Below are 20,999 nucleotides of genomic sequence, written 5' to 3'. Positions count from 1 at the left end.
ACAAATGATTGCATTATCCTTGAAAAAGGGTGCTGTAGATGGTGGCGGTAAGCAGAATAGGGCACTTGCTTCATAAAATAAATGCTGAGCTTGAGAGAATTCATCTGAATTATTTAATGTCTGCCAAGACTGAGAGGCTGTAATGACTGAAAAATATTTTATGATTGCACTTCATATGTAAACAAGGCCCCCATCACCGAGAGGAAAAACAAAAGAACAATGTCCCAAATCTTAAACATTCTGACCAACTTGGATTTTAATTGGATTAAATACAATTTATCCTGCCATTCATAATGTTCTCATGGCATTGTGAAATATGCAAATATTACCAGTCAAAGTGAAAAGATATAAACGTGTGCTGTGTTTAAATAATAATAAAATGCATCCGGTAGGAGAAGAGGCACAGTAGATGCTTAGAGCTTCTCTCCTGGCTGGGATAGTTGGCAGGTGGAAATGGCTGGCAGGGTCATCGTGGTTGATGTTACATGGGTGAGGGAACAACTTGGTCACTGCAGTAGAGAGGTCAACGCTGAAGCATTCCTGGTGTTGGTTGCCTATGGTGACTGTGTGGGAGCTCTAAAAGTCCAGGTGTTTGTTGCCGGAAGTGCTGGAGCCACAGGCTGAGGCCACCGTGGCCCTTCCTGCCAGCTCCCCCCTGCTCACACGACTCACCGTCTCAGATAAGTCTGGGGGCAAATGTAGTCTCTACAGAAAATAGAGTGTATGAGAGAGCAAGTGAGAGAGAGAGAGAGAGAGTACAGAGGGCAGAGTATTATATCAGTCTGTATAGAATAACAAGAAACATAGTGGATCATCATACAGTAGATGGTCCTCTTCAATGATGTTTATTCACAGAGAGCCATGTTGGGTTGAAATTGCATTAGATGCTTCACCACACCCCACAGCACTGGTGGTGTGGAGTAAACCTGCTAGCATGCTGCTAAATGCTTCAGAGAGTTTTAGGTCTGTTACAGCTCACATGAGATGTGTGTGTGAGAGAGAATCAGGGGAGCTTTTAGTTAGTTGTGCATGGGACGTAACAGCATGAATTTCTGAGGTGACGGTGAGAGAAAGTGTGTGTTCAAACCCAAATGTGTATATAGGATCTCAATGTTTTTTTATTTTTAATTTTATTTACTCAATTGCTTTACTTTGCTTGTAAGAAAGATGATTATGTTCAGCTAAGACCAGAGTCAATAGAATCAAGTCTTTTAACTGTTTCACGGTAAAGCTTATCTGTGGAGCTGCCCTGTGCCAACTTAAAGCACAAAGGGCCACTACTGTAAAGCCCCCTAAGACTAACACGCTAACTACCACAAAGCTTAAGAGGGGCTACGCTGCTCTGCTCTCTCCTGAGGTTGCTAGAAAGGCTGCCAGTGGTATTGAAGGGGAGTTGAGAGCATGAGAGGAGTTGAAGTGTCTCCAGAGTCAAGTATGTGTCTGACAATGGTGTTGGGCAGCATGGTGCTCCAGTGCCTGCCGAGGAAGTTAAATCTGAATACAGGCATCCTAGGTAAGAGAGAAGTTAAACCCTGTAATTTGCTCCTGAAAGAATCTGCCATGACATCTGAAACCCACCGGTCAAAGCCTGTACTCCCAACCAACCCTGCATCAGACCTCTAAAACTTACCTAGCCACCACATCCTTACCCCCTCCAGCCATTCAGCTTGAGGGGAACCATTCCACTCCCACAGATACTTATCTTTTTCTTAATGACTAGGTGTTTGGGTAGAGGGTTTAACGATGTCATTACTAAAAGATCATTCAGGACTACACAACACTCTTTACCCCTCTAGGGTAGACCACTTCCTTCTTTTGATTAACACTGTTTTTAGAAGCACTGAAACAACTGCAAAATGTGTGTACATCACTGATGTTCCTGTCTGATATGGTGCTCCTGCTACTGTGGTTGGTGGTGTACAATGTCCGTGTGGTCTCATTTGTGTTGAACATGTTGCCTTTGTGGGGCAGCACGGTGACATAGTGGTTAGTGCTGTTGCCCCACAATAAGAAGGGTTCAATTCCTGTTTCTGTGCAGAGTTTACATGTTCTCCCCGTGCTTGTGTGGGTTTTCTCTGGGTACTCCGGTTTCTTCCCACTGGCCAAAGACATTATGTTTAGGTTAATTGCTGACTCTAAATTATCCGTAGGTCTGAGTGTGAATGTGTTGTTTGTCTCTGTCTGTCCCTGTGTGTTGGCCCTATGATGGGCTGGCGACCTGTCCAGGGTGCACCCCACCCTTGCCCAGTGTGAGCTGGGACTGGCTCCAGCACCCCCACGACCCGGAAACAGATAAGCAGTATAAGATGAATGAATGAATGTTGCCTTTGTCTGAGTATAAGTAGACTTTTTGTGAGGCCAGTCCAGGAAACAAGAGGAGTAAGCTTTATGCAGCCCAGAAGATTATCTAGAGCAGGTGAGCACTGGGACACTGTGAGGGACCTATAATTTAATGCAGCATGGTAAAGCTAAGGTTACACAAGACCCACTGAGGGAAGGGTTAAAGATTTACGCTTGGAAAAGGGATGATAAATAAGCATGAAAGTACAGAAATTGATCAAAACATACATTGCTATTTTCTTCTCTGTAAATCTTTCCTTAACTCTGGCAGACACACTCAAAAATCCATGCAAACTCATATATTGGCCTTGAGAGGCTTCCAGAAGCTCTGCTCTACTTTACCCCCCTGCCAAACCTCACCTGCATAACCTTTCGTGTCTTCAGCTCACTCAAGTGTGATTGAAAAAGAAAAACAATGCATTGATCAAGCCTGGACTCAGTCCTGCTTAGTGCACTGCAGCGGAAACATGGTTGAGAGAAGAGTAGGAGAAAAATCTATCTCATATACATCATCCTCAGTTGGTGGGAAAAAAAAAAAGACATCACACCGTTGTCTGGCTGTCACGCACCTATGGCCTGGCTACACTGGGGCCTGCTTGGCTCTGGGCTCTGTGAACTCACTGAGCATGTGCAGAGCGAAGGTCAAAGCAATTCAGGAGTGTAGCTCAGCTACTCTAACCTATGAGTTCAGGGGCAGATGAGAACAATCAATGATAACATCAAAGTTGGAGGGAGGAGCAGACAAAGCCAATCGATGGTTTGACAAGAGAGGGAAAAGACCACCTTGTTTGACCTTGTTTTCTCCCTTGTTTTCTCCCTGAGTTTTAATTTTTTACACCTGAACATTCAGCATTAAAAATATTTTAGCAGTTGAGAGGAGCTGCTGTGAATGTTTCAAATGAATGGAGGTCAGTGGAGGACTTAGACGGACTTAGCCAGGGAGGCTCTGAGTCTACTTCCATACGACCTGCACACTCCGTGATGTAAACAAGGACATCCGGAAAACCCTCAGAGGCATAGTGGGGTGTATGTCTGTGTGAAGTCTTTCTGTGCTGCCTGGCAACCTTCACGAGGGTGGAGAAAGGGAGAAAAAATAAGAGAGAGTGCAAAAGGGAGGGGGTTTTTTGCTGGATAGGAGTGGACGGCGGGAAAGTAGACAATTGGCTGTTGTGCACTGGTGGAGGGGGGCATTGTGAAAATGGATGTGTGCCACAGTGTTAGCGTGAGTATGTGTGGGCAAATGTGTGTGTGTTAGATTTATGATGTCAATGTCCCCTCCCTGGTGGCAGGCAGGGGTGAAGGTCTGTGGTTCAGCTCTGCTCCACAGCCAGAGGGGCTGGGGCCATGCTGGCAACAGGGTGAGGGGTGACAAAGCTCCAAATGAGTGCTAAGCACTTGAAATGAGCCCTAAGGGCCGGCTCACAGACTAGCTTTGCCTAAGAGGGTTACTAATATCACCCTACAATGGACAATTCCCCTCAGCTTACTAAACACCCCAAAGACTTGGTTCTAAGGAATACAGTGTTTCATGCTAGTTGTAAATAAACATTTACAATGTTCACATACAGCAGTGTTTCAAAGCTCAGAAACACAGTTTTTATTGTGCCATGTATTGGTGCCCAGCAATGTTTTGCTAGTGCATTCTCGATTCAGAGCCAAATGAACATTTTTTTTTCACCTCAATCGGAGCTTACCAGTGTACCACTCACACAAAGCAGTACCATCAAAGGCATTCCACAAGTGATAACGGCTTGCTAATGACTTGAGTATTAGGCGTTAATTTAACGAGTCATTTCTTCTATAGAGTTTTAGCCACACTTTCAAATGGTCTGTGTCACTGTACAGCTTAGAGCTATGTTGTTGGAACACATGATGACTGGTCTGGCAGTTTCAATCAGATTATCTGATGTTGGAATATGCTCATGGAAGTGACACGATATTTATCATAAACACCTACTTAACACAATCACTGTTGTAATTTGGTCAGTATATTATAAACTCAAAGTCAGTGAAATAAGCGAAACATTGTATAGCTAAGCTGCAGTCAATGAAATAGCAAAAGAAATTATGACTAAGCAATCCTGCAATATGCTGCCAGACATGAATAAGAAATTTCTGATAATTTATTGATGCAGAACTAAAAAAAAAATAAAAATTAATTTTTCAGGAAATATTTTGGCTGAATTTGTGTGTGTTCATGGGCAGTGGCCACATTAGACATGATATCTTTTGCCAATTTCATATCCATGTACAGCATAGCTGCAGAGCAGCTACTATACACTAATGTGGACGTCTGTCCATGACACCAGGTCAATGTCCCCCATTTCCAGTCCCATTTCTACAACCAGTCAGGGGTCAAAATGGTAGCAGAAATAAATTGGTAGGGATTTCCCAGAGTTGTTGGTTTATCCAGTCGCTAAATCACCTCCCAGCACCATAATCCCTCACAGCTCTAAAGTTACGCTGCATTGTGTGGGAAATAATTTGCTGAACCTATAGGAACTAGTATTATCTTCAGGAAAACCAAAACCCACATAATGAGGTGATGTGCTTTTCTATTGGAGAAGCAAACTATGATCACATTTTCACTGGTAATTTCTGAGAAGAGTGCAACACGATCCCACACCTTGCACCAAGGATAACCTGTTGACTGGGGAAGTTTCCCTCCCTCAGAATTTGCCATTTCTAGAGTAAAAAAAAACCTTTTTATTTGATTTATCTTTCTCATCGTTTCTCACTCATGTCATCCTTTCCTGTCAAACAACTGTCATTTATTTACTATAAGGACATTTTGGACTTTTTTCTTACATATTCAACTTTAACTGTCTTATAATGCTGGTGATTAATGAATTCAAATTTCTTCGAGTCTAATATTACAGCACTGTCCATTTGACTAAATGTAAAATATGCAAAGGTAGTTTTTTTTCTTTTAAAGAGTGCTCAAAAAAAAAAAAAAAAAAAAAAAAAACTTGATATGAGCCTTGTGTAGTTTGATTTAGTTACTTTCTACTCTGGTCTCTTTTTGGTATTTGGGTGATGGTCACCTGCTGCCTGATTCATGATAATCTAAGAGGCATGCACACAGTCAGGCAGACTAGTCGATAGACAGATGCAGACACAGTCTCATTATCTCTTCTGCTTTATGGCTAATGCATCTGACAGAGTAGTCAGCACATCAGGCAGAGAGATGAGTAAGCATTTTTGGTGCAATTATATTCCCATGCACTTGAAGAATGGGAAGGGAGTAATAACTGACCGAATTTCATTAAAATATGAGCAGGTCCAAACAGGAAATTGAATAGCTGACAACATTTCAAGGTTTCTTTTAATATCTAATGGAATGTTTATTTCTGTTCTCTTGAATCACCAGCTTCTCACTTACCCTTCACGCTCCACAGCCTGATGTAAAACAGACTTTGATAGTATGTCATGTTACTAAACATGACATGCATGGGAATCAGTTAGCTCCGCAGTACTTCTGAATAACCAAATGGACAAACAAGGGCCAAAGTGTAACTTTGCTGTAACACAACAACTTGACTTGTTATCTCCGTCATCATATATCTTCAGCTGAACCCTCCTCTTGAGGCCTCTGCTTCTCCTGTCAAGGCTCTTGACAGGAGAAGCAGCATGGGGCCATTTTGTCTCTTTTCTGTTTTTTGGTTTTGTTTCTCTTTTGAGGGCAGTGTTGGTGTGGACTGTGGGCATGGTAGAGTGAGGGGGTGAGGGCACATTGACCCCAATGGTGCTGAACAGAAGGGGGGGCGGGGGGCGGGGTTAGCTGGTGTTATGGACTTGGGCACAGCCAGGGAGGGCTGATATGCCCCTGGAGTGACATGGTGCCTGGAGAAAAAGGGAGAGGGATAGAGGGCATAGAGTACAAACATGTCTAAGTGCTGCCTTCACTACCAATAGGCCCATTGCAAATAGTGTGGCTGCATGGGTTATGACAGCTTATCTGGGGGACCTCATGTGCCCTCTACCCCTCAAATACAAATTTTACCCCCTCAAACCATGACTGATATCGACCTCAGGTTAAAAAGAAATAACAAAACAACAAACAAACAAAAAAATAAAAAAAACACTGACATTTCGGTAAGAGCAATGATGAAGATGCCTTACCATAATATTCACACTTGGGTACATTTCTAAACACAAACATTGCCAATACACTGACCAACATTCAATGCTGGGCCAGTCAGAGTGGTTACCTTTTTAATAAAAGGACCATACTGTGCACAAACACTTGGACAATGTTAGTCATGATTTAAAATCATAGTGTGACACTCACTTGAAAACAGTCCCAGGCAAAAATTTGTACTTTGTGCCATCATAAAACTAGAATCAATATGAACAAGGTAGCAGGGTCTGTCCAAACATAAAAAAAACAAAACAAAACAAACACAAAAAAAAAAAAAAAAAACAACACACAAACAAACTGCATGCTCACAAAGCTCAAACCCATGAATTCACATTATATATCATGTTTCATCTGGGTGAGAATCAATGTAAAAACATTAAGCTCTGGTTTTTAGGTGGCTAGGTGCAGGTCTATTTTTCATCTTAAAAACTGGTGACTTCCTGGAGAATCCAATGTTTCTCCAATGTCTCCTATGAATTCCTGGCAACCTTGTGGCCATGAAAAAGCAGTGAATCAGTGCATTTCTGCAAAATGTTGGACTATTCCTTTAAGTTACCCATGCTTACTGCCTTTGTCACTGCATCTGTCCTAAAAATATGAAAGCCATAGAGTTGCAAAGGATATTTTGTCATGTATAATTCATGTTTTTTGTCTGTGTTCTCCTCAGTCTAGAAGTGCACACACTCATATTCGAAAAGACAGCCGGATACACACTGCAACTTGCTAACACATGTGTCCCACAGAGGTATTTAAAATATGAGCACAGAAAGCTGGATAACCCAGCCTTCCCTCAACCAGAAAGCCCAATTTTCCCCCATCATTAGTGCCATGATGGTATTCATGCAGTTTACAGGCATAACATTTGGTAAAACGAAAGGTCGTCTGGAGGTTACTGTGTCAGGCTGGATAGGAGGCTGACCCCTTGAGAGGGGTGGGGGCGTTCATGCTCACAGATGAACAGTCTGTTGTGTTTGCAAACATATCAAAAGTAGAAAGCCATTGACTGAAGGCAGGCCATGACAACTTTTTCTTCCATTTCAAATATTCACAGCATAATACATAATGATTATAAAACTGTCACAACTTTGTTACCCACATCTACCACCACTTAACCTGCATATAACCTTATTACAATGTAGGCTTGAAAACTTGTATGGTATAGCCATCTGTCTTGTCCCTGCTTGGTGCAACAAGAGCAGCTCAACAAGCCAGCTTATACCATCCTTCTCAGTAAAGGAAATGGAGCACATATTTAAAAAGAAAGGCACAGATGTGTGTGTGTGAACCATGGTCAGTTTTCTCACTGGGATTTCCCACTACATCCTTACGGGATCAGGTTTACCTGCTTGAAATCTGCTTGATCTGCAGGAACTCTGCGAGTAATTGGACGGACCACACATACAACGTTGGCACTGCCAACATCCATCAGTACTGATGTAACTGAGGTCCAGAAAAGGAGAGGAGAGTAGACATAAATATTGAAATGTAAAAACTGATGAATGGGTGATAAAGGTGTAACTCAAGACAGAAATAAATGGTTAACCATGAGGGAAATTCACCCACATAACCAAGTGATGTGTAGGCCACAACAAATAAACAGTTTGAAAGTACACAATGTATATGAGTACATGTAATGATGCTGTAATCATATTACATTTTAATCCTCTATGACAAAACTGTGTAGGATAACGTGCTGATGTGTTTGCAAAAATCTTTTTGTTTATGATTGTATATATGTGCAAGAGTTTGAGTATGTTTGCATGCATCCGTGTCTGTTAGTTTGCCCGGATGAATAAAGGGGGTGGGTATAATCCATCACCAGTTGATAGTCCTCACAAAAAAGGAGCCCTTTTTGCTGAGAGGACAGCCCTTGTGTGGACAAAGACCACCATACTGGGGACTTCATAGGACCCAGCTGAAAAGGTGTTGCCCAGAGTAACCCCATTCACATTAACAGGCATGCTGGCCAAAGCCAGTCATTACTGCTGACTTGGACCAGCCGGGCCACACATAGACCAGCCTAGAGCCTCTAAGGCCATTCACTCCACATCAGCCCGCAGGCAAACAGCCTGAACTCTGCCACTAGGGAGCATCTAGAATTGTTACCATTCTATTTGACTGTCTGTCTTGGGAGCTTCAATATCTGCAGCCTTTGTGTAAATTTACAAAAAGCGAAATACAGTTTTAAAGTGCAAGATTAGAGTCTTTGCCCAATCATGATTCAAACTGATGAAAACAGGCAATTTACGGTGCAATATAAAAGCAATGTAGTGTTGATTATTCCAATATCATATCTTGGATAGTAAAAAAATAAATGTAATACAATTCATCCTCTACCTCACATTGGGCGAAGTACTCTGCGCAGGTCGCCAGTCCATTGCAGGACCAACATACAAAGATAAAGGACAATTTAGAGTCACCAATTAACCTAAACATGATGTCTTAGGACAGTGGGAGGAAAATGGAGTGCCCAGAGGAAACCCACATGGGCACCGGGAGAACATGCAAAATCTGCACAGGAAGGCCGCAGGTCCAGGAACCAAATCCGCTGCCTTCTTGTTGTCGGGCAACAGCACTAACAACTATGCAGACATGCTGCCCCTTGGAACTTCTGGAGCTAAATTTCACAATTGCAATAACTCTTTAATGTTGACAGCCCACACAATAGAAGTATTATCGTCGGGCAGATGTGCTTCTGCAAAAAAAAAAATATATATATATATATTTTCTTTTTTAAACATAAAATTTCTCAAGAAAGAAGACTTGAGACAATTTTTCTTGCTTTGAGGTGAGCCATTAGTCCAGTGCTCTATGTCTTGCTTGAAATGGCAATATTGAGTTATTCCTTCCCATCCACTCATATTTCCACTATCACTGTCATTTGTGACAGTCTTCAGTGACGCTCACCACTTTCACAACTTACGTATGACAGAAAAGCTGAAGCACTCACAGGGAGATGTACTGGTATTGCTGGCGGCTGAAATGCTTCGTTTCACTAATCCACTGAACTCCTAATGTTATTCTGGAAAACCTAAGTCTGACCCATTCCTCATCTCCACGCTGATGCAAACTAAACAATTACCTGTAGGAAGCACAATAAGAACTAAGAAATGCAAGGGTAAGAAACATTTTGAAAATGCAAAGCATTCTGTTTAAAAAAATGTAAAACTGTTTTGAATATACTTCAATCAAACTGCAAATTATGTTCAGCTTAGTAAATTAAATTGCACACACTGACACATATACATTCCCCAGTCTCTTATCTCCTTCTCCCTCTTCCTCCCTTTGCCCTCTACTCCACCCCACCTCCACCTCTGCTTTCCTCTCCAGTTTGTTCCCAATGGGCAGGGAAATTGTGTAAATTTAGCCACAGCTAGGTGAGGTGCTTCCTGGGTAGACTGTTGGCAAAGCTACCTTTAGGGTGTTCAAGATGTCAGAGGGAATGAAACATCCCCTCTGCTGCCCTGTCAAAAAATTCACCACCATCCATTTCCCCACATAACCTCTAGGTCCTTGAAACACTGTGGATGGTGGGAAACTCTCGTTTTGTGCTTTCTAATTTAGCCTGAAACACACCAGTCATTATCTAACCTAGAGCAGTGGCTGTTTGTTAATTGTGAAGCATTACTAAAGCCATTAAAACAGTGAGCCAGAGCCTGGGGAGGATGCAAACTAACATGGAAAATCAGAGAGACAGTGTTAAATGCATGTGCTACCCTCTCTGCAAATGACCCCTTTAGGAGGCGACAATGTAGAGGATGTCTGGATTTTCAAAACAATAAAATAGATACAATTTTAACTCCAAGAAAACTATGATGCCATTGTAATAAACATTCATAGATCTTTTGTCAAATGACTTTGGTTATAAGTTTAAATCTAAAATATACCTTCCAATTATCCAAAAATTACAAAAATCTATGAAGGTCAGTACCTTTAATGTTATGGATATTCAAAATACTGTACCATCTCACAAGGCCAGCTAACTGTTTCAGAGCTGATTTGAAATGGTGGAATAATCAATGCTTGGTGTTGATTCGGTGTCTGCAACTAGCATGAGGTGGAGGTGTGTTAGTGTTAGATTGGGATAGTTAGTTAGCTTACTCTCAGTTACCATTATGACAATATTCCTTTCCTAATTTCACAAAACTGTACTTGAAAGAAAATGAACAGAATACACATAATACACACAGCAAAGTTCAAACATCTCTCAAATTTCCAGTTATTACAGTCTTTCATTTTGTGGAGTTTCAGAAAAACTCAACAAAGAAAGGTGGAAGATTTTCTGTGGTTAAGGTGGTGAACCACATTTGATTAGAAACACAAAACAAAACAAAAAAAAAACCCCACAACGCTTGAAGAGAATAATAAGTAAAACAATCAGTCTGACTTGTATAAGTAGCGTGCAATTATGTTCTATGAAATATACATTACCAGTCAAAAGTTTGGACACACTTTCTCCTTCAAATGAATAGGAAAGTGTGTCCAAACTTTTGACTGGTTGTGTAGTTTGAATGAAAAAGCAAAGAAATGCACAGAGATTGAGGCAGACCGCTGTTGAGTTGAAAAGAATAACAAAATTGGTGTTCCGCATGTGCCTATCAGCATTCTCCTCGATGCCGAGTTAGATGTTTTTCTGGGAAATGGGCGGCCTTCCAGATTGAGGCCAAGTCAGAGTTGTCAGGGGATTACAGTTCTGCCTTGCTCACTGCAGGGGGTGCGGAGTGGGCCTCAATTACCCTGGAGCGGTGTGTTTGATTTGGCCCGGCACTTTTGGGGACAGACCAAAAGCTGAATAATGCACCATTAGCAACTCAAAATCCTGCCCTAAAATGAGTCCACTTTCGCATCACATACAGTAATTGTGTGTCTATCAAAGGCTGGCAGGTCTACACCAATTACCCTGATAACAACAAAACAATCTATGCATAATATTATTTGCTGAACACCTGTGGGTAGCCTCAAACATCTAAGCTTTCCTGTTTGAAAGTTCAGCAGTTCATTCAAATGAGGTGTGCAAAATCTCATGTTAAAACAAAAATACATTTCCCCGAGATTATGTGGGGGAAAAAAGTGCAATATTACAACTGTTTGTGTTTGTATTTACAAACAGGGAGAGTTGACAGATAGAGAGAGTGAACCAGAGGAATGAGAGCAGGGTAGACAGAGCAAGGGAGATCCCCCAACTCTGGCTACAGTTGGAGCTGTGCAATTGAATTTCACACGATATGAGGCAGCAAATGGCATGTAAAGGCTTGAAGCGTCAGACGGTTGCTACCACACGGGCCAGACAGATAAGGGAGGTGTAACTGAAATCATTAGGTAACTCTGCAGGACATCAAGGGCAGTTTGAGGTTGGCAGGGGGCTGTGAGAGCCAAAGGTCCTTCTTGAGCTCCATTGAACACCTACTCAGCCTGATATATATGCACTTACAAACACATAGGGAAAATCACTTACACAAACACAGGCCAAAAGACAAACAAGGACTCAAGACAGAGACAGGCAAACAACCAAGTGCTGTTTTTCACTCTCCACCCATCTACATGCACGCACACACACACACACACACACACACACACACACACACACACACAAGGATATGTACTCATGTATGCATACACTCACTCACACACCCACCCACACCCCCCTCCCCCCCAACACCACTTCAAACTGCAGAGGCCGAATTGAGGTATCAGCTCCAGTGATTGTGTTTGTCCACCTGGGTATGAAAGAGCCATTCTGGCCTGTGAGGAGGAGACAGCAGTGTGGTACAGCTCAAGCCGGAGCCCAGCTAGGCTACGTCTGTCTCAGGCTCTCAGGGAGGGGAGCAGCCAAGTGTGGATACACCTCATTACCTCACTCATCCACACACCAATTACCCCTAAATAAATACACCCAGCCCACAGGCAGCAACAATGACATCCAGCCTGAAAGGGAAGAAAGGATGGCGTTCAGAAAGCATTTGCAGGCACTGAAAAGTGCTTTTGGATAATGATGGAAAAAAAAAAAAAAAAAAAAAGTATAGCGAAAAGAAACAAAAAAGAAGAACATGCAGGGGGCTCCAAGCTTTTTAAAGAGCTCAAAGACAAACCGGAGAAAGAGAAAGAATGAAACAAACACCGAGCAAGCAGAGTGAAGTGATTCAGAAAATGATAATTTCTTGCTAAATTTCACCCAACACATCCGCAAATGATTGTTGTGACGCGGGAGGGGCAAAGTTTAATTGTTTTAATCCATGCAGCCATGAGATAGCTCTGCTATGGACTATAATGGTGATCACTGTAGAGCAGACACACATTTGCATGTAAGACGGACCACTTGGGGTAACGGTAACGGCACTGTGTGTGTGTGTGAAGGCCAAAGTACTCTTGCTACAAAGAAAACAAACTGGCAACCAAAGAGCTACGTCCCAAGAAAGTTTGTCAAAATATGGCAGGTGGCATGAAATGTGACTGGAAACACTCAGAAGCCACAGAAAATATGGGAAAACAATTTAAGCTGCTAAAAGTGAAAAGTCTCTGTTGCTAGAGCGACAAGGTGAGCGAAGGATGCAGGGAAGGTGTGTGTGGCAGAGAGAAGAAGACAGATGCGTTTTCAGGGTAGGGGGGTACAAATGAGAGAGGAAGCCAAGAGTTCCTTCGTGCCACTCCCCTCCCCACCTCCCTCCATGTGGCATCTTTCTGCATGAGTGACTCTGTCATACCTGGGGGAAAAATGGTCTCTCTCTCTCTTCCTCTGTCTGTCTCTCTCTCCCTGCCCCATTTCATCCCTACCCCTTCTCTTGCATGTTGGTGCTGTGACTGTGATGAGCCAACCCTGGTCAGTTGTGTGGTACTGTGTGGTAAAGGAGATCAGAATAAAGCAATATATGACAAGGTATAGTATATTATCATAATTACTGATATCTCATTTTACAAGAGCAAAAATAATGAAAGGTCTAAATCTCAATTAACTTTTAGATGAAGATAAAAGTGATGTTTCAGTTCCTTCTCCAACACCTGAAGAGGTGATGGGTGGAACTATTGGTCACTCAGGGTGGGTGCATCAAGATGAAATTCCTGACAGCCTGTTAGGCTGTTCTACAGTTGCCAGGGTGCACAAGCAGATCCAAAACTTGAAAATAAAGCACATGACCAGAGCCAGTTGGTTCCTCTGACAAGATTTCTGTTTAACAGAGACAATGGCTTTGAACGTGTCAACTTTCCACGCCGCTGATTCTGAGTAATAATCAGAAGGTGATGGATAGAATGGAAGTGAAAGGAGCAGGTTTATTAGGATTCCTTCCTGATGGAAGGATAATTGAGGGAGGGAATGCCACGCGTGTCTGCTGCCGCAGGTGGGTGGAGTAGTGTCAATATGCTGTGGCAGCATTGTCAGGATTCCTGATGTACACCTCAACCTTCATTCAAACAACATGGGAAACCAAGGCTCTGTCAAACACAACATGACAGACAAAGGTGTGTGAAGACAAACGACTTTTACTAACTATTGTGACATTTGACATTTGAGCTGCAGTGGGACTGAAAATAGAAGAGCTCCCACAGCCTTTCTCCCATCTTTTACCCTTTTTGATGTGACCTGGAGGTTCCTTTTGGGACTCCCAGTATTTAATTATAAGAACCCTACAACCTACAACACCTAAACATACTGCTGTCAAAGACTGCAGCACTCTCATCACGCTCACACATACACACGGACACACTGTTTAATTGTCTGCAGGCACAGATACGCATATTTTCGTATTAGCAGTAGCATTAGCACCCCCCACCTGAAAAAATAAACAATAAAATAATTATAAAAACAAAATAATAACAATAGCAAAGTCATAGCAAAGTGCGTGACTTGTGAGAATTCACACGCTAGAGGAATGTACAGGAGATATGTAGGATTTTTGTGTTAACGCCCAGGGATGCTTGATGATCTGTACAATCCAACTAACCTGCTTACAAAAGAAATGCATGACGCTTTTGTTTGTATTTGTAACATGTCCACGGGATAGGATGTGGCATGCCAGTTACTTCTGTCTTTTACACAACAAAAGGAAATTATTTAATTATCTCACAACGAACTCACAACCACAGGTGTCTGCAGTTTTTAAAATATATTTTCAGACACAAATTTTTTGTAGCTTTGAGATAATTCAGTGAGTGGGGCTTCATTCAAAATAATGAATCTTAATATTTTTGAATATTGTTTGGCCTGCACATAGATCAAAAGCTAGTGCTAGCCAAGTGCTAACTTCCCAGAAAACAATTTGGATTATGTAGGTTCTTCTACTATTTGTGCACAATTTGATTATGTTCCAAGTGCATACATAGAGCCTGAGCATAAATTACCATACTGTGTGTTGGTTTGTGTGCATTTTGGTGCTAACTTCCTCTTCAGACACTAAATCCCCTGGATACGGGTCACACACAATTAGCTTGCCATCAAAAGGTCACACAGCTGTCCTGCAATGTTGGTTTTCCCTTTTTTCTTTCTGGTCGGAATAAAAGTAGAACAATATTCATCTTTTCACATTTACACCTTTAATACAGAATGGCAAGATGGAACAGGTTGTATCAAAGGGGTATTTACTCACAATAAGGCCTATATTATACATTTTTAGAAATCTGATTGTTTTCAAAAAATAATTGTATTTCCCTCTTATAGTGCCAGAAAGGGACTGCAATTTGGGGAGAGAGGATGATCTGCAGCATGCAGCATGCTCCATTGGGTCAGACTTTAACCAAGGCCAACAAAGCTGGGACTGAGCCATAATGGCATGTTTTCTTCAAAGTGAGGTACCAGGGCTGGAGCTACCATTTGTCTTCATCTATTTCCTTGTGCAAATGATTTTAAGTTTAAATCTCTGTACGAGCATGTCAAGTGTCACATTGTGTGATCCCGCTTTTGCACATACACAGGATTATTAAGTATAGAATGACTTGTTCAGACAGGTTTGGATAAAGCCTGTTGTGTCAAAACAGGATTAGTATTCTATCTGAAGTCTTGAATGTTTGAAGTGTCAGCATGCATGAAAATAAAGCACCCTTTATGTAAATACTTCATATAAATATACTACTTTTCTGTCTCCCAATGACTCCTGGAAATTGTTCATAACTATATGGGAAATATGCACACATATTGTATACAGATCTGTAATAAATTTTAACAACTGAGTGGGGAGAATTTAGCATAATGTCAGTTTAAAAGGTGATTGGGTGGGTTGTAACCTGAAACAATGTAATCATACAATCACAATCCCTCATCATGGCACCATCTTTGAAGTCGCAGGACAAAAACAATGCAACCCAGTATACATTGGCAAACATACTTACTTCATCTGCCAAATCCCTAAATTAACACCTTTTTGGTGAGAAAGCTCAATTTGGAACATATATAACCGACACCACAGCTGGCATTCAAGGGTAAAATTAATTACTTCAGATACATGTGCTTCCTCTCAAAGTGGCAGACTTATTTGCATTGAGGAACATTCAGCAGAAGTAATCGATGCACACACAAAATACGGCCACCCAATGACCCCAGCTCCGTCTCAAAGTCCCTCCCCATACCCAAAGCCCTGACAGCTCAGCCATGCATGGAAGAACAAACACAGGTAGCAAGAACAAATCAGACTGCAACAAAACACAGAAACATGAATAGGAAGCATTACAATGACAGCCTGGAAGCAGGACAATGGGCCCACCATTAAACAAACAGCAAATACCAGGATGGGCTGCGGGAGTATGATACAGATTACAGGCACCTAGTCCCTGCCTGGGGAACAGGGGAAAAGGAGAAAAAAAAGGACACAATATTGCAACCTGACAGCTGACGTCTTCATATAAATGTATGAATTTACATTCCAATTAGAGGAAATTTACATCTTAATCACAGCGAGCAGTGTGTCAGTCCCTCAGTTAGTGTGTTGCTACGGTAATGAGGTGGGATGCTGCTGTGCTCTCTCATCCAGACAGTGATCTGTCAGCAGACGACACCTCCGTGTTATGAGGGAGCTGCACCCTTAAATGCAACCCCCACCATGATCCAGTAATATTGGTTGAAATCTGTCTTAAATACCTACAAGGTGTGAGCTGCCACCCAAGGATAATGTGCCAATAAGGAGTTTGAAAAACATCAAACATATCTTAAATGCAGTGCACTGAACCAGGAGTTTCTTTAACTGTCACTCAAATGACAAGCTTTAACTGCTCTATGGCATTCTGTTTCTAATTTCCATACTAATAATGGGTATATTATCTTTAATGCTTAGACTTTGTTTTATGGCATTTGAAATGGATGGTGAAGCCCTTGACAGAATTACTCAAATGCTCAATACTCAAATCATGACATCAGATCACATGCTGCTCTAGTGCTAACAAAGATAACGTGAATGGGTGAGATGGAAGGATTATGAATCTATCATCAATATCCTTCTGGTTGTAATTTACATCAATATAAATCATATCATGTGATTTCATAATTAAGGCACACAAGGAGTGTTAACACAGTGGGAAGAAAGGAAAAGTAGGACAAGTGCAAATACTTTAGAGGAAATGGTGCAAGTCTGCCTAAAGAAAGAACATCATACTCAAATTTGTTGAGTCTTCTTGTGGACACTTATACTGTGGGTTAGGTCAATAAGTGGATAAGAGTAGTTGGTTTGAAGTTTTGGAATGAAAACCACACAGATGAGCCTAAGGCCTAGGCAGGGTGCTTTTTATAAGCTTACTACAAAAACGAAGAATACCACACTGATATCAATTTTGATGAGCTCAGAAAAAGGAATGTTTAATGAAAACTTCCAACTTTGCAGAATTTACTTTCACTCAGTGAAATAATTTACTTATAGAACAGCTGACAATGCAATCAGCAGGAGCAGATTAGCTACCACCACACAGAAGAGGGCATAAATCTGTTTAACACAGGCCTTTGCCGTCTTCACGCTTGACTTTAATACAGGGATGTGCGAACAAAAAAATTGGAGGTAAATGAGGCATGACTCCTTTATCACCTACCTCATAGGCGATCAGACCTCTTTCGTCAGTGACACTGCTCTAATGGCTGATATCTATGGAAGCAGCCTATTATGGGATACTGTCTGTAAAGAAGACAAGTCAGATTACACCAGGCTAGTGCCTCGTCTCTGATATGTAGGCTGCCATTAAGTCCAGAAGTGGTAATGCACTTGTCTAGATTGAGAAAATAAAGACAGGTTGTGTGTGTGTGTCCACGGTGGGTGCCCCCCTTCCCCCAAAGCAAAAACAAAAAACAAAAAACAAACAAACAAACAAAAAAAAAAAAACAATCACATGAGGCGTGGCGGGGAATCCACTTTTGCCAGCAGCGTGTTTGTAGAAGATGCTGGGGAGCTGAACACACCCCTTTTGGCATTTAACTTACATACTCTACTATTGCAAATTGATTCCCACAACAGTGCTGCTATGTCTGTGCACTTCTGTCTGAAGAGCCAAGAAGAAATCAACCTCTTTTTCCCTGAACTGAACTGAGTTTACCTTGAATATTCAGGGCTTTTCTGAAAAATACCAAGCTGACTTTATGTCTGGTAGCAATTCAGGGGAATAGGGTAAATGTGAAGGCAGTTGGGCTTGGTTGTAGAGAAAGCAACACTCTTAAAAAACTGACTTGAGTTGAGTGAGGAAAACTCCGACCAAAGAAACAGAAAGAGAGAGGGAGAGCAAGTGAATTTGAGATGGGAAAGCACTTTTTTCCATACACAGAGTGACCGTGCTAACACTCAGCCTACTCTAATATTCACCACTACACATGCTTTTGTGCGCTATTCCTCATCTAAGCACGCTAACCCTCCTCTAAGTACACACACTCCTCATTAAAACATTTCACTAGCCGTTTATCCAAAACTTTGCACAGACATTAACATACTTTCTAAGATTCAAAGACACACATAAAGAAACACTGAGATGTGAGTCTATTTGAGGAGCAAGAATTTTACTGTACTGGTTTAATTACAATTTTGTGCATTACAACTCCCATCCCCCTGCACTTATGTTTGTGCAGAAACCTCAAATGAGTATGCTGCTGAATGTCAGTGTGTTTAAGGATATGCATCAGAGGATGCTGTTAACTTTCATGTCCTTTGAGATTTAGCTGGAGAGGGACACGCACTGGGATCTTTTCATTTACTCAAGTGAGAGTTTTTTTTTTTATATGATTGAACCAAGTGCTTTAATAAGGGAAAACTTTGAATGTCTCCAACAGAGAAATTAAATATTCCCATCATGCCTTTGAGTGGGCAAACAATATAACATTTTTTCAAACTTTTTCAAGATGGGATCTTATTTTGAGATAAAAAGGAAAGTAATAAAACAATGCTAAGGAGAATTAAAAACATATCCTAAAAATAAATAAATAAATTATAAAGGCATGTATTCATAAGCTGCCAGGACTAAATGTTCAACACTGGCATAGCAGAACAACCACATACACACATTTAAACACATTCACAGTGAGTCATGATGCCACCGGATATGACGTTCCCATACAAACAATATGTGTGAGTGTAAAACATCAGACCATCAGATTCCTTTCCCCTCTCCATACATGGAGCTTTTAAAAGACATGAAATGCCAGTCCTCCACCCCTGAGTTACCCATCATACAGAAGAAATTCATATATACAAAATCTCTTCACACCAAAATACATGCATGTATGTAAATAATATGTAAATAATGTGGGGATTAAGAAGAAATGTATATGAAGAAATGTATATGAGCCAATATAATTTAGACACACACTTTAAAACTTCACAGAAAAATCTAGCTATCTGGAACACACAAAAAAAAAAAAAAAATCAAAATCAAAATTATTAGAATCCTCAGACTAACATATGGAATAACCTTTGTGGCATTCTGGGACTCGGGGGCTTGTGGAGGGTTTACGGGGGGGGGGTTCTAACGCTCTGAAGACCATAGGCACGCTAGGGAGAGGTGAGCTGTCACCCCCCATTATGATCACTGCCTGAGCTCAGAAAGGGGGAGGGGATGGAGAAGTCCAGACAAGAAAAAGAGAGAGAGAAAAAAATACTGGTTCCTCTCTAACAGCCATCTAGAGCCATCCCCAGACTTCAGAACTCCCAGTCTACAACTGCCTCCTGGGAAATACTTGCATGCAAGTCATTCTCATCCCAGGCTAACAGTGGGGCATGATGTGTGTGTGGAAGCAAGAGGAAGGGCATGTGTGTTGTTGGACTATGTAAGCAGAATGTATGGATTTTGCATAACAAAAGAACACAATGTTTTCTTGCTTACAGAGTGGGGAGACCCTGATATGGATTGCAGTTAGGTTGATGGACAGCAGCTACAAGAATGAACATCAGAATGAACACCTTTCTGCAAATCCTTTTGTTATTGAAGTCTAAAATGAAGGCAAAGACACGATTTGTTATTTTAGGGGCTAAATGAAGAAATCCCTCAGTTGAAAAACTTTAATCAACAATGGACAAAAATTCTATATTTAAAATTGGCTGTAAAATTCATAGCTAAGTTTTCTGGGATGGTTCAAACTGAATTAAAATATGTATACATATTAAAAATAATACAAATCAGACTGAGCAAAGCAAAAAAAAAAATAAAAATAAATAATAATAATGTTTTCACTTATGTGGCAAATAAAATGTCACAATATGATATGTGGATAAGAATAAGAATGGATAAGAAGCTTGTCTCAGATTTGACCTTTTGCAGCCTTTTGTGTGGGTTTGGCTGAGCGCTGCTTAGGTGCATTTTGTTCCCCAGATCCCATTCCTAACACCTCTGTCACTCATCATCACTCATCATTGTTAGGAACAAAAGGAAAGTTTGGTTAAGCCACACACTGGAGTATTCTCCCACCCAGCGCCTCCCCAACATTCTCACTCATACACACACACAAATGCAGAGTCAAGGTACAATTAAAATTACTTAATTTTTGCAGGATAAACACATGAACACTGAATCACACACTTGCCCTGATTCATGCGTGGGATTGCAAACGTTTCAATAAGGTGCCATCACCTTGCCCTCTAACTTGCCTTTTGAAGTGCAGGCTTGTCCTTCCAGTGGCCCCCTGACTCATCTGCTGAGTGTAATTAAAGTCTATTCAGGACACTATATGTGTCCTAACTATCCTCCATCATCCAACCAGGCCTTTCAATGGCCACCTGTGAACTCTAAAGCACAGGGACACTTGCCCTCATAAAATTCATGAGCACTGTTACATTCAGCGGCCAGGCAACTTCTCTCAATGACCAACACTGCTTTAAACAACTCTGTGTTGACTGTTGGGTGAATCCTCTTTAAATGCAACCATATTCACAGTAGCAGGGGTTAAGTAGCGCCCATGATTAGCTGAAACAAATGCCTTTATGGTGTGCTTGGAGATAAAGAGAAAGAAAGCGGCTCAAGAGACCCAATTTGTTTCTGTCAAGCAAAGACTCATTGAGGGATTGGTGACAGAGAGCATTTGGAAAAAGACTAAGTGTCCAACTCATCAGGCACCTTTAGGCTTACATCTTGT

General features: G+C 41.3%; 1 protein-coding gene across 3 annotated transcripts in view; it reads right to left on the bottom strand.

Annotated features, from left to right (window-relative positions):
- Positions 1 to 238: 238 nt before the first annotated feature.
- elp4 (elongator acetyltransferase complex subunit 4) overlaps positions 239 to 20,999 on the bottom strand; it is a 49,593-nt gene continuing 28,832 nt past the window's right edge. For all 3 annotated transcript variants that reach the window (XM_029499129.1, XM_029499131.1, XM_029499132.1), the window contains exon 10: positions 239 to 705. In XM_029499129.1, coding sequence (XP_029354989.1) covers positions 577 to 705 — 129 coding nt within the window. In that variant the 3' untranslated portion in view covers positions 239 to 576. The remainder of the gene's footprint in view (positions 706 to 20,999) is intronic.

Source organism: Echeneis naucrates, chromosome 3, assembly GCF_900963305.1.
Source record: "Echeneis naucrates chromosome 3, fEcheNa1.1, whole genome shotgun sequence".
NCBI lineage: Eukaryota > Metazoa > Chordata > Actinopteri > Carangiformes > Echeneidae > Echeneis > Echeneis naucrates.
Note: the sequence above shows the minus strand (reverse complement) of the source record. Positions and strands in the feature narration are given on the sequence as shown.